General features: G+C 40.5%; 1 protein-coding gene across 6 annotated transcripts in view; it reads left to right on the top strand.

Moving 5' to 3' along the window:
• Positions 1-13,344, top strand: part of sdk2b (sidekick cell adhesion molecule 2b) — a 281,528-nt gene that overhangs the window by 205,690 nt on the left and 62,494 nt on the right. For all 6 annotated transcript variants that reach the window (XM_078279512.1, XM_078279509.1, XM_078279514.1 and 3 more), the window contains exons 3-4: positions 7,970-8,076; positions 10,473-10,620. In XM_078279512.1, coding sequence (XP_078135638.1) covers positions 7,970-8,076; positions 10,473-10,620 — 255 coding nt within the window. The remainder of the gene's footprint in view (positions 1-7,969; positions 8,077-10,472; positions 10,621-13,344) is intronic.

Genomic DNA, 13,344 nt, shown 5'->3' with positions numbered 1-13,344 from the left:
TTTACAGTTTGAAATGGTGTGAGAAACATACTGGTGAGGTTCCCAAACGTTTAGTGTTGACCTACATTCAAAGCGGGCTGGCAGGGCTGCTGGTGTCTGCAGGCTTCTCTCTGATTTATACAGACCCACGCAAGAAAATGTGCTGCTGGTATTGTATGATACAGGGATTGCGATAAACCACGTGTCACAGAATGGACGGAGAAGTGCTGCAATGAAAAACCAAGGTCTTTACATCTATTAGAGTTTGTGGGTGGATAATTTAGGATTTTGGAATTCTGAGAATGGATTCAGAAATTAAGTAATTCACACCCAAATCAGTTCCTTTCATTATTAACCAACTTAAATGTCTCATTTCAAACATCAAACTACATTTGCTGCTGCAAACTGTTTTCTTTCTGGAAGTGTTCGATACGGGTGCAGATGTAATACCACAACCATACAGTATTTTCAGTACCTTTATGAAACCCTTTTTTTAATTGACAAAATATACCAAACTTTCAATGCATCAGTGTTATATTGTACAAGCAGCCGTACAAGAACTTTGCCTAAATGAACTGTCTGATATTAGCAAAGTTAGCAAAAACTTCCTGATTTAGATGAGATAATATCTGATCAAACAATAATCCATCTGTACCAAAGTCAAAGCATTGTGGTTCAATACCCAGCTCTGCCAGTAAGTGGGTGTGACAAACTGCACCACCCACTACCACAGCCTCCATCCAAGCAGATGCATGGAATTGTCAACAAACAATGAATTTTATATGGATCAAGGTTGGCAAATTCTACAGGGAACAGAATGGTAAAGCTGACAAATAAATGTATATGTGACAAAATACAGTCGACAATAGTTTGTGTAAATTGTCTCCAACAGACAGTTATCCATCTGTTTTTAGAGAAGATAGAACATACGGAGGCTGTCCCCCTGAGCCTGTAGACAAATTACCCACTATTGATTTCCTGTAGCTTAAGCCCGAAGTCCCTATTACCTGTCATGTGTTGTATGTGATGGGATCTTGTTCTCAAGATCAGAATGAAGACTCTCATCCTATAGAATTTAGAAAATGATCTCAATACATAATTCAATACACTTTCAAAGGACATCTTCTCAAAACAAAATAGTACATTGTTGATTTTCTGCCACCTGCTTTCAGACAAATCATTTATAGCTCAGTGAAAACCTAGAAATGTGTATGTTCGATGTGTATGTTCGATGTGTATGTTCGATGTGTATGTTCGATGTGTATGTTCGATTGTGCGTCAGTGTATTCGTCACATGGTAGCATTTTACGTGACTCGTTGCTTTCTGTGAGGGATATTTTAATTCACGATATGCACAGCACAAGCATATCATCAGATTATTGGCACACATCAACCCATCATGATCTGCAAAATAAATGTTATGAAGATGTTAAAAGTAATAATTTGCCACTGCTATTGCTTTTGTTTATATGGTACTGAATGTACGAGCTGTTGAAGCCGTACAAGTATGCCACAGTGTCATAAGTGAACTCATTAACAAAAGTAAAGTGACATCAAAGTGTTGCAAGAGGGTGATGACCTTATCATAAACTCCAAACAACACAATTAAGACTAAAAAACATCATTACAAGTGAGCCGTGACACACTGTGCTGTGTCTGATTTTATTGTGAGTTGTAAAATAATTGTTGCATGACGTGGTGTATTGCAAAAGACACCCTTTTAGATCAGGTTTCAAATGATTTGCCGTGTTTACCAGAGAAATTACTTAAACCCTAATGACAGGGAACGTTTTTTGAATTATATCAAATGCATTGTTGCTAGGGACAAAAGATGTGTGTCATTACCGTCTCATCCAAGATTTATGATGCTTGATGATGTACCGTGATTTACTGTCATGCAGCTAGGGGTATAATTACAATGTGTTTGTGTGTATGATGGTTTATTATCTAACTGTATAAGTAGCAGTTTTAGTAAAATGTTATGGGAGCTAACCTTGGTCACAGGCATGATGTTATTATAGGAACACTCACTATAAAGTGCACTGCAGCCACCTTCAATCAAGGATTATAGTTTTGCCAATCATCCCCTACCATCCCTCCCTCTTTCTCTATCCTTCCGTCTTTTCATTCTTCCATCTTTTCCACACTCTCTGCCTCCCTCCTTCTCCAACCCACTTGATACCCAGTCCTCCCTCTTTCTCATGTCCCTCTATCCGTCTCCCTGCCACTCCTCCATCTAATCATTGCTCCTGAGTGGGGCTAATTAAAGGGGATCTGACGGAGTGCGCTGACCACAGGAACATCAATCAATCTCTGTCCAACACAGCGAGCCCCCGCTGACTCCCCCAACCTGCTGCCAACACGCACAGCTCTGCAAAGGTTAATTGTATTCATTATATAAGGGACAGAGTGAGAGAGAGTACTGTCTAAAGTCACCCTGAAGGTTCTGGCTCTGGGGTGAATTCTCAGTAGGCCTCCGTGAGGTTAAACCTGGAGCACTGACACCACCTGTCCGCTATCTCTCTCTTAATGTCTGCTGCTCCTCCACCCAAACTCTGATGTGACTAATATTTTTCTTTAATGCCAGTCCCTTCTCCTGCACACTATTTCATCATCTATTCACCTCATCTTTCTTCCATCAATGCATAACACATATACGTAATTGTATTAATTTAGTTGATGGAACATATGAAAGGAGTCACTCATAATTAATAGAGCCTTCTGATTAATTAATTAAGCCTTAACAGACTTTGTGCAAAAACTCATTTACTTCTTCGGGTTAAACTGATGCAGCTGTTAATGAGATTTGATACTACTTCATTTTTTTTGTTATAGATATTAACAGTTTTCGAACACACCGAACCATTTGTTATTCCAGCACAACTTCCATTTGGTAGCAGCCTATTACAAAGCACAAAGGCAGCTTTCTAGACATTTTCAAGCTATCAAAAATACTACAGTAGAACCTTTGTACTTTCGCTAATAATCTAGCATGAATTGCCAATTTCTTTACACTGTATTCATTGACCCTGATATCATGTCAATGGCAGAATATTTCAGTTCGGGAAAGGGGATTGTCTTGTTTTGTTTCCCTAAACAATTAGTAGTGAGTGACATATCCATTTTTCGTCGACACAGAAGCTGTGGTCCCCAGAAGCAGTTGTCTTCCCATTTTTCACAACAAGTATAAGAAATATACAGATTCGAGAGTTGTTTTTCCTTTTATCTTCAAACAATTTGCCAGCTGTTTCAATCTCATTGGCCTTTTTTTTGCTGCTATTTTTAATGGATGTTGCTAGGTACATTGATGTACAAAGGTCTGATTGGTCAATTGTGTCTTCAACTGGGAATAATAGGCATCTGTGAGCACAACACCAGACATTTTTGAATTTGTCAGAGGTCTGGAGCCAGGCTACTAGCAAGGGGTGCACTGTTCCCTTTAATTTGAGTGGTAAAGCAAACCAACAGGTGGCTGCTATGAATAGGTCAGTGTCAGTGGTCTTGCACGTTCAAATGTGGCCAAACATTAGGTTGTCTGTTTAAATATTTAGGTTTTGTATTAGGTTTCATTCAGTAAACTTATTTGTTTGGTTAGCTGCACAGCCTCTTAGAAAGTGTGATTGAATTTTGCTTCTTTTCTCTTAAGCCTCTAGCAGTCTTTGAAAACTTTTGCCCTAATTCTTTCAGAATCTGTTTGTATGTATTTAGTCTAGTACTCTTTGTTTTTGGAACATCATACACAAATTGTAGTGCTTATTTTCAATGTGACATCATGACTTTGCGTATACATACACTTGTTATCTGTACGCATTTTGAGCTATCCGCGTGGATGTCTACGCCGGGTTGCAGACTGATCTTAATAAGTGGTGTATGTATGTATCAAGACGCAGACATAATCGCTTTTCGGACGGTTGGGTTTATGAAAACAATAACGGGGTTGGTTTTAGGAAAAGAAGAACGGGACGGTTGGGTTTAGGAAAAGAAGAACGGGACGGTTGGGTTTAGGAAAAGAAGAACGGGACGGTTGGGTTTAGGAAAAGAAGAACGCGAACGGTTTGGGTTTAGGAAAAGAAGGCCGGGACGGTTGGGTTTAGGAAAACAATAATGGGGTTGGTTTTAGGAAAAGAAGAACGGGACGGTTGGGTTTAGGAAAACAATAATGGGGTTGGTTTTAGGAAAAGAAGAACGGGACGGTTGGGTTTAGGAAAAGAAGAACGGGACGGTTGGGTTTAGGAAAACAATAATGGGGTTGGTTTTAGGAAAAGAAGAACGGGACGGTTGGGTTTAGGAAAACAATAGCGGGGTTGGTTTTAGGAAAAGAAGAATGGGACGGTTGGGTTTAGGAAACATGACACGCGGGACATGATCCCCGGTCTCCTGGGTGAAAGTCCTGTGTTGTTTGACCCATCCACCACCCCAACCAACCTCCCTATGCGGATTTTCGGGCTTTCATACTACTCGTTACGGCGTAAAGTGACACGCATTCGCAAGGTAATGTAAGTCAATGGAAGCCAAACAGCGTTGATAAATACGCTAAAAAGCGATTATGCGTCTTGACAACACGCCAAAATGGCATACGAATTGGCGTGTCATACATACGCCACTTATTAAGATCAGTCTGTTATTTTAGAGGAACAATTGTTATCATGGCACTTATTATGTCACTACCTAGTTCTTTATGTTGTGAAAGTATCCAAACTTTCCTGCAAACAGCTTGTTGAAAGCAATTCAAAAACGTTTGAATTGCTCTCTTTTATTACTTCTATTTCATTCACTTACGCTCTTCCCAAACATTTAAACATTTAAAAAATGAACACTCTTTAAACAAAAGGTTCAATCACGAAAAACTTTTCAAACAAACTCATGGTTACTATAGAAACAGGTAAATCCAATCACAGAAGGTTACAGTCTGAGATCCTTTCTGGCAGTTCACTTAGCACTTTTGAGTGCATGCAGGAATGTGACAGTAAAGATGGCAAACACACTCCTAGTGATAAGTGTTTCCCCTCCCACAAGAAGTGTTTTTTTTTTTTTTACAAGAATGTGTTGTGCTAGAATGCCTCAAATTAAACATGTACAACTCGCCGTAGGCTAATTTACAATCTTCAGATGTTTTTCTGCCATCTAACATTAGAGACTTTAACATTTGGCCGCTCCATGTATCTCCCGGTGCACTGCCATTTATTAGTTATTGGAAGGCTGTTAAAAAGATGATGCCTGGCGTTCTGAGCAGTCGGGATGCCTGATCTCTGTAGTGAATTACTTGAATGACTCAAAATTTACAAATCCATTCTGTATCCCAGTGCTGTTGGGGTTATCGCTCACAGATACGTATACCCTGACGTATTGCGGATATCGAAAAGACACATGCACACAGTCAAACAAACATTGATTACTGATGAGTATCTAAAGGAGTCTCTTCCTGAAGCCAACAGGCTGGTTGTGCACAAACACACGCACACACAGGACCATTAGTTGTGTTTAGCTGCATCACACTCCCTGGTCTCTCTGCAAGAGCTCCTCTGTGTCTCATGCATGTTTTTGTAGTCTCAATGCAATGAAACACACATACACTGAAGGCATTCATGTTGTTGCACTCTTGTCTGTTGTGCGCACAAAAAATAACAGTAGTCATTTTGTAAGAAACAAGAGAGCTTGAGTGAGAAGTTCAAACTAATTACTGCATGAAGTGGTCAGATTGTAGCTTTCAAAACAAAATTGACATAACTTGACTTTACAATGTAGTATACTTATTTAACATATAAGTATATTTTAGTTGTAGCTAAGTGTTCTTTTAACAAGTGTTCCGTTTCCTGTATACATGTAACAGCATCGTATTTTTACTGTGATTTGAAGTTTGGCAACTTGCAAGATACGTTTTAATTATAGTTTTAGTGGAGGTAGGGCTGCTCAATTATGGAAAAAATCATATTCACGATTGTCTTGGTCAATATTGAAATCACGATTATTTAACAGGATTACTCATTGACTTTTGGAAAGATGTTTCAATTACAGTTTTTTCCGATCGCTATGACAATTTGTTCAATACTTTTAACAACTTTCCTAAACTCTTAACGCACCAACACACCTACAACACCCATTTTTTTCATGCTCAAAATCACACGTTGTAAACTGAACTCCAATACTAATTTTCAAAATACAATAATACACTAATACAATACACTATGTCTACCAAAACAATGCAAACATGTCTCAAAATCAAATAATTCTTCCAAAACTCTAACACATGTTCTCTCCCAGCAGGAACATTTAGTCAATCATAGAACAATACTATACAAAACACTAACATCACATGGAATTACAGAAACTACATTATTTTATATGTGTCAGGTCTGCCCTTATATAATACACAACAATACAGTAATACAGTAATAGACAATAGTATATTGTATTGACCATAGATTGTGTTTTGCACTGCAGTTGCAAGTCTCTCTACATTTTTGGTTTGTTTAGTGAATGCATGCATATATTTTTTACTGTAAAGATTATTTTTTGGGCTTCTCTGCCTTTATTTGACAGGACAGCTAGTTGAGAAAGGGGGAAGACATACAGGAAATCATCACAAGTTGGTTTCGAACCCTGGACCTCTGCGTCAAGGCATAAATCTCCAAGTATATGTGTGCCTGCTCTACCCACTGCCCCAACCCGGCCACCATTTAGTTTCTTTTGCTGCAGAGATTCAATACAAAAAATGAATGACCCATCTCAGAGTAGCTTTATAGAATGTGCAGTTTATGAAAAAAAGGAGACAGAGACAGAATTGTCCTGGTACTCCTCTTCCTCTCCCTCGTGAAGGCATTTTTTTTATTTTCTTGTGTGTAAAAGAAGTTCAAGCATTTTAAATGTGTGTTAACTGTATGCATTTTGTGTCAAAGCAACAAGAAATGTGTTAAATGTATAGCCTACACGGACAGATGTTGTGCTAACTGTGTTAAGAGTTTAGGAAAGTTGTTAAAAAGTATTGAAACAAAGTGTCACAGCAATCGTAAAAAAACTGTATCAAATTTTTTAAAAAAAACAGTGAAACAGATAAACAAATCAACAGTGAAAACACTTAGAACTGTCACATTTCCCTTTGTACTTTTCCTGTTGACCTTTTTTTTTCATTCAGAACACAAGACAAAATAAGAGTTAACTTGAAAAACGTAATGTGCAAAATAATCGTTTTTCTCGATTACTACGTTTTTGTGATTGTTAGGAGCCAAAATCGTAATCGCGAATACAATTTGGATTAATTGCACAGCCCTAAGTGGAGGGTTTGCAAAATAAATGAGACCCAACATTTTTAACATCATCACTTGCCTCCTGTTCTTTTGGCATCAGCTGCATCACCAGATGCGGCTAAAGATACAACAGTTCTCCACAGAACAGCAGCTTTATAATTAGGTATATGATATACTGCCCCCACATGGCAGGGAGGCAGTACTGCCACCACAGCTGGACACTGAATTCAAGGTCAGAGGGAGAGTGTCAACTGCTGGAGACATGAAGCTTAAAGCTTTGTCCCAGGGGATTTTGTGCATTTGTGTGTTTGCATAGTGGAAAGTTTAATGCAAGTGTTTGTTGTCTGTGCCTGTGCGTGTGTGTGTGTGTGTGTGTGTGTGTGCCTCTTGGGGGCGAGCTTTGCTGTGGTTGCTGGGTTAGCCTCTCGAGCATCATTATCATTGAAATAAACAATAGCTAAGCTCTGGTGTCCTCTGTGCCCTTGTTCCTTTATTAGATGGTCTTGTGTGTGTGTGTGTGTGTGTGTGCGTGCGTGTGTGTGTGCGTGCGTGCACGCGCTCAGATGCTAATGTGTGTTTGTGCCTTTTCAGCACGTTCATGCTTACAAATTTGCAAATATCCGAGTTTGCGCACTTACATAAGTACCCTTTTGATGATTTCTACTTCTGTCTTAATTAGTTTACCAGTTTATTGCAATTTAAGAGAACACTCATCCGTGTCTTGTGTGCGTCTGTGCTTATTAAAGGTACCTAATCCCTTCGTTGGACCGCTCCCATGCTGGCTTCTACCGCTGTATCGTGAGGAATCGGGTGGGAGCCCTTCTGCAGAGGCGCACAGAAGTACAGGTGGCCTGTAAGTATCCACATAGGATGTAGGTGAAACACAGTTGAATGGACCTAATGGATAGATAAAGGGATGGATGATAGATACAGATACAGTGTGTGTGTGAGTGTGTGTGTGCATGCGTGCGTGCGTGCGTGTTTGACTGCCAGTGTGCACAGTATGCCCACACTCTGTTTGTTTGCCTTTGTATCAAGGATTGACTAAGGAGGGACAGATGCTGGCAGGGTGAAAGATCTACCTGCATATAATTTGGGGTGTTATCAACCCAGACAGCTGTTCCACTCAGCATTCTCTTTAGATTGATATTGTTGCCCTGTTTTTCTTTTTTACTTTGCTCCATTTCTGTGTGACCGTCGCTTAATTCATTCTCTCTCTTTTGTCAACAACATCCGTCGGTTCCTGGCGAAAATAGGGCTCAGATGCACAGTGTTCCTGTAAATTTCCAGCGCCTCTTTCAGGCCGCTCAGCTCCCTTGTCTTGTTAACGAGCTATTACAAACGCAGCGGTGTCTAGAGTGTTGTCACAACAAATTCTTCGCTGTGCCGCCCCCCCTCCCCCCCTCCCTCCCCCACTCATAGGCACAACCATCCTACGCCCATTATCCACAACCATCCTACGCCTATTATGCTACCTTCCCAGGGTATGCCAGGTTCATTGGCTCCCACTTGTTTCAGTGACATTTGAGTGGATGTGACACATCGCTGTACCTGACTGAACAATGCATCCAACCAGGCGTGTGAGAGAAAGAGATGGGAGGGAGAAAGAGAGGGCCTAACAGTCCCGCTGGTCCACTTCTTTAGTATCGGGCAAATATGCTGTTGCTGTAGCTAACAGCTTCCTCTGCATCTCCTCGTCCAATAGTCTGACTCCTTGTTTCCATCAGTTTCTTTTTGTTGTTGCTTTCCTCCCTCTCTTTAGACTTTGTCTGTTGTCTTGCCACCACTGCTTTCTATTTATTTATTGGCTTCCACCCCACTGTTATTCTGTTGGTCTTTATTCCCATCTCTTCTTGTTTCCATTATTCTCTTCTTCCCCCTCATCATTTGCTCATGAAGGGATGCGGACGGTGAGACAGAGTTAAAAGGAGAATTTAGGACACCTGCAGAATAAATGGATGACCCAGACAGGGGAGGAAGGGAGATAAAAGATAGACTGGGAAAAATTGGGAGATCTTTTTTGCAAGCTATTCCATTGAGGCAGCACAATTAGGACTGCACACAGAGACACACCTCGGAGAAAGGGAAACATGCCGAGGCATTAGAGTTTAGGAAAGGGGAGGAGGACATCACATCCCGAAACTGCAGATCAAAGTTAGGGGATTTGCTCACTTCCCAGATTTTCATTTAAGCTAAGCATCACAGCTCCACCGCATAGCCAGATTACCTTTTTTATTCTCTTTGAAAGAGAGCGAGAGAGACAGAGAGAGAGAGAGAGAGAGGAAAAAAAGATTGCCATCGATGTACAACCACTCCAACATCCCCAGTTCAAAGCCCCATACCTTGATCCCTACATTTTCAAAGATATTATTTCTAAACTGTGTTAGAACTTAATTTAGTGTTTGATGTTATGTTCAAATGATTTAAGCAGAGCTTTGCTTATTGTTTCCCTTGAATTGAAGACACAAATATATGATCCTTTCCCTCCCTCTAACGAATAAAACAGTCTTATGGTATTCTGCTGTCACAAAACCAAAGTCTGCACTTTTTCGTTCAGACAGCTTTGGAAGAAGAAAAGACAAAGTCTGCTTGTTACTGCTGCCCTATAAAGGTTTACAGTCAGAATCAGACAATCTGAGTGCATCAGAGAATTGCACAGCTGAGATCGAAACACGATTGAAGTTGGGGCTGATTGATGTGAAATCCATTAAAAATTCCTAACCTTCTTATAGATCTCACTTACAAATAGGCAGAGCATGGGGCAGGAATATTAGCGCAGTATTTTTGTCAGCTTTTAAGATGTAATGAGTCCGGGGAGGAATAAAACCGCCGTAACAAATGAAATGTATTAGGAGATAATAGAATAGCGGCAGCGCTGGTCATTTACTACGTTGAGTAATGCACACATTTAGAGCGTGATCAAGATTGATTGCCCTTGACGCATCCACACAGGAGGATATGGAACATGAATATGAGTCAATTTAGCGTCCCCTCAGTCATTAGATCTTGGTTCCTTCTAGCCTTTTTTTGATGCACTGTGGAAACCATGGCAACAACACTGCCCTGTCTATCAAAGTTGCTCAATGTAACATTTCACAACAGAAAGCAGATGGCAAAAGCTCTGTGGGTGCCAAAGTCAGATTCAAGAAAGAAGGGAAGATTTGTGCCCGTGACTTAACGTACCTTTTTCCTTTCTTAATCTCCTGTGTTTTCTGTTTTTGTGTGTACTGTTTGTTTGTTTTCCCATAGTTATGGGCAGTTTTGAAGAGGGTGAACGCATCCAGTCAGTCTCTCAGGGAGAGGGTGCCGTAATTCCGGCCCCACGCATTCGCAGCTTCCCCCAGCCACAAGTCACCTGGTTCAGAGATGGGCGCAAGATTCCACCCAGCAGTCGCATGTAAGTCCATTTTTTTTTATTTATAATTATTTTTTTTTTCTTGTTTTCTTTGTTCCTGTGGAATCTTTTCTGTCCTTCACTTTGTGTTTGTGTTTGATTCCCTGAATACTTTGTTGTGCCTTCTTATCCCTGGGGGTCTTTGAGTGCTTTAGTTTTAGAGTGTATCTGAGTGTACCTGTCTTTTGTCATTCATCTATTTTGTGCTAAAGGAGAGTTTGAATTTCTCCTGCAAAACAAGGGCCAAGACCAAAGCAATTTTGGCACTGTGAAATGAAATTGCCACTTTTTCTCCTCACTTTAATTTTAAAAGAAAAATTAAACCAACCACTTTTATTTCGGCTTATCTATGTCTCTGTCTCTCTTCATTTTATTCTTTTAGTCTCAAAATGGGAGTCTGTGTGTTTCTGAGGTCACCTATCAGTGACAGCGGGGGTGTTCGCACAGCACCATCAGGACTCGATGGGGCCAGCGAGCACTGGAGCTGCTGAAAGCCTCAAATGGGATTGTTGTTTTGCTTTCCCATTCTATTCACTTAAAATAAAAGGGGGTAAATGGAGAGGCGGATTGGGAAAGAGGTGTGCACTCTCTGATTTGCTCTCTGACTGAAGAATGGAGCAGTGGCCAATTTTGGTACTTTAGTTACATAGGTTTTGATCCTGTATGCTCTAATCTAATCTGTAATTTAAAAAAGAAATTACTCCATTAATTTAGCATTGCACTCCTGCAAACGTTGTCGGACTTAGGTGGACATAGGATCTAAATTTGATTTTTTTTATTGCACACATTCTACTTTCTTGTCAAAACCTGGAGCCTACATTACCGACAGTGCAACTCAACCACAGAGGGTCCATTTGAAGGTTCGGGTGTGTTATGCTGGTAGCGGCTAATGTAGCCCAATAGTTCTCATGTATGCAGTCGGACTCCCAAGACCTGTAAACGACTTTGATGCATAAAATTGTTGGGAGTCTTTTAAGAATTGACTGAATTGTCTCCCAAGAATATCACAATTTAAAAAAATAAAATCCATATTGATATTATAGCTCCCGTTAGGCTACATATTATATATCTTTAGTCAAGGTGATAGTGTTTTAGTTTCTCTTTCAATGATTGCCTTTTTGATAGAGCATGTTTTCAGGTTTTCTACACACACATCTCTGTGTCCCTGTCTTTTTGTGGGAATACTTCTTGGGTGTGTTAAAAAGGCACTTATCCCCATCTCATCACATCTGCATTTCTTCGCAGTGGGACGTGACCTTGTCCTTGGTTAGAGTGAATCTTTCTTATCAGGTCCTCATCATCAGTAATCATCCCCTGACCTAGAATGACAATGAGACAAGCGCCCAGACTGACGGCCGTGGGTAGGCCCGTCGTTTCGATTTGGTTCTGTCTTGTTGTGGAAATCTGGATTACTTTCGAAAAAGTTGTTAAGAAAAAGGTCAAACACCAGTGACGTGTGGAGCTCTGCGTGTGTATTAAGGTGGTATTTGAAGAGATTATTGTTCTGAAAGTTTGATGAATGATCACATGTTTCTTAACAGTTCTGTTTTTTTTTTTTTCACATTTCTCTCACTCAGCTTCTTCTCCTCTCTCTCTTCTTCTCTCGTTTATTTTTCCTGTTGATGTCTCTCTCTCTCTCTCTTTCTCTCTCTCTCTCTTCCTCTCTCTCTCTCTCTCTCTCTCCCTTTGTCTGTGTTATCGGCCACCCACTGTGTGTACTTTGCTTCTCTTCATCCTCGCTACCTACCCTCTAGCTCTGAGAATGCTAATTACGCATGCACTACCAAGGTCACTGTGTGCAAATGAACACCGTTGATAACAGGCAGCCTTTTTATTGAAAATCATTTAATTGAATTTGATTCGTGCCACTAGCGTTTGCTCTGTAGAGGCATCAAAGTCTCACTAGTGGGGGAGACTGGGGCAGCTCCAAATAGAGATTCTACGCCGAAATGTTACCTTGATAAAGGCTTTTTTCGAGGACTAGTGCTCTCCAGAGTCAGTTCCAGCTGTGTGGGATCTCTAAACATTGTCACATGGGCTTCTTTGTATAATACTTCTCGTCGAGTCTGATAGTTCCATCTGCAAGATACGTTGCGTGCCAAGTTACAATGTAGAATAGCAGTGAAGGGAGGAAGAGGATTAGAAAAAAGAAGCAATGGACTGCAACCATGGTGACCATTTTCTCTTATATTTAAAATAACTCTTTTACATAACTACTCTGCGCGTTTTACGCCCTTTTCTCCCCATCTCCCCTCATTGTCCCTTGCTCCTGCTATCCCTCCTCAGGTGTCATAACTTCAATTTGCAGACTCTCCAGGGGGTCGTCTTGCTTCTTCTCTCTATGCTTTGCTTAATCACACCTCGGCAATAGAGGAGAGAGGGAAAAAACAGCCAGACCCAGAATTACTATGGTAATCACCTCCAACCAACAGCTAATCAAATGTACGCTTCCTCTGCTGGCTGCTGTACTTGAACTACATTATTTGTGTTTGTCTTTGTGTTTACATTCACTTTGCAATCGGTTTGGCCTGAACTGTGTGGAAATGCTGTCAGTTGCTTTTTTAAATTGCATCACACAGTAGGAGAGTGTATTCATGTCTTGTCTTGACCTTATCTGATTCTTTTTTTTTTTTTTTGCAGTAGAAAGGTGGCAAAGGCTGTGAGGTGAACTGTGTCTAAGCACACTAAGCAAATAACATCTCAGGTGAAATGATCACAAGTAGACAC

The sequence above is a fragment of the Sander vitreus genome, chromosome 21 (genome assembly GCF_031162955.1).
Source record: "Sander vitreus isolate 19-12246 chromosome 21, sanVit1, whole genome shotgun sequence".
Lineage (NCBI taxonomy): Eukaryota > Metazoa > Chordata > Actinopteri > Perciformes > Percidae > Sander > Sander vitreus.
The sequence above is the reverse complement of the archived record's forward strand: the minus strand, read 5'-3'. Positions and strand labels throughout refer to the sequence as shown.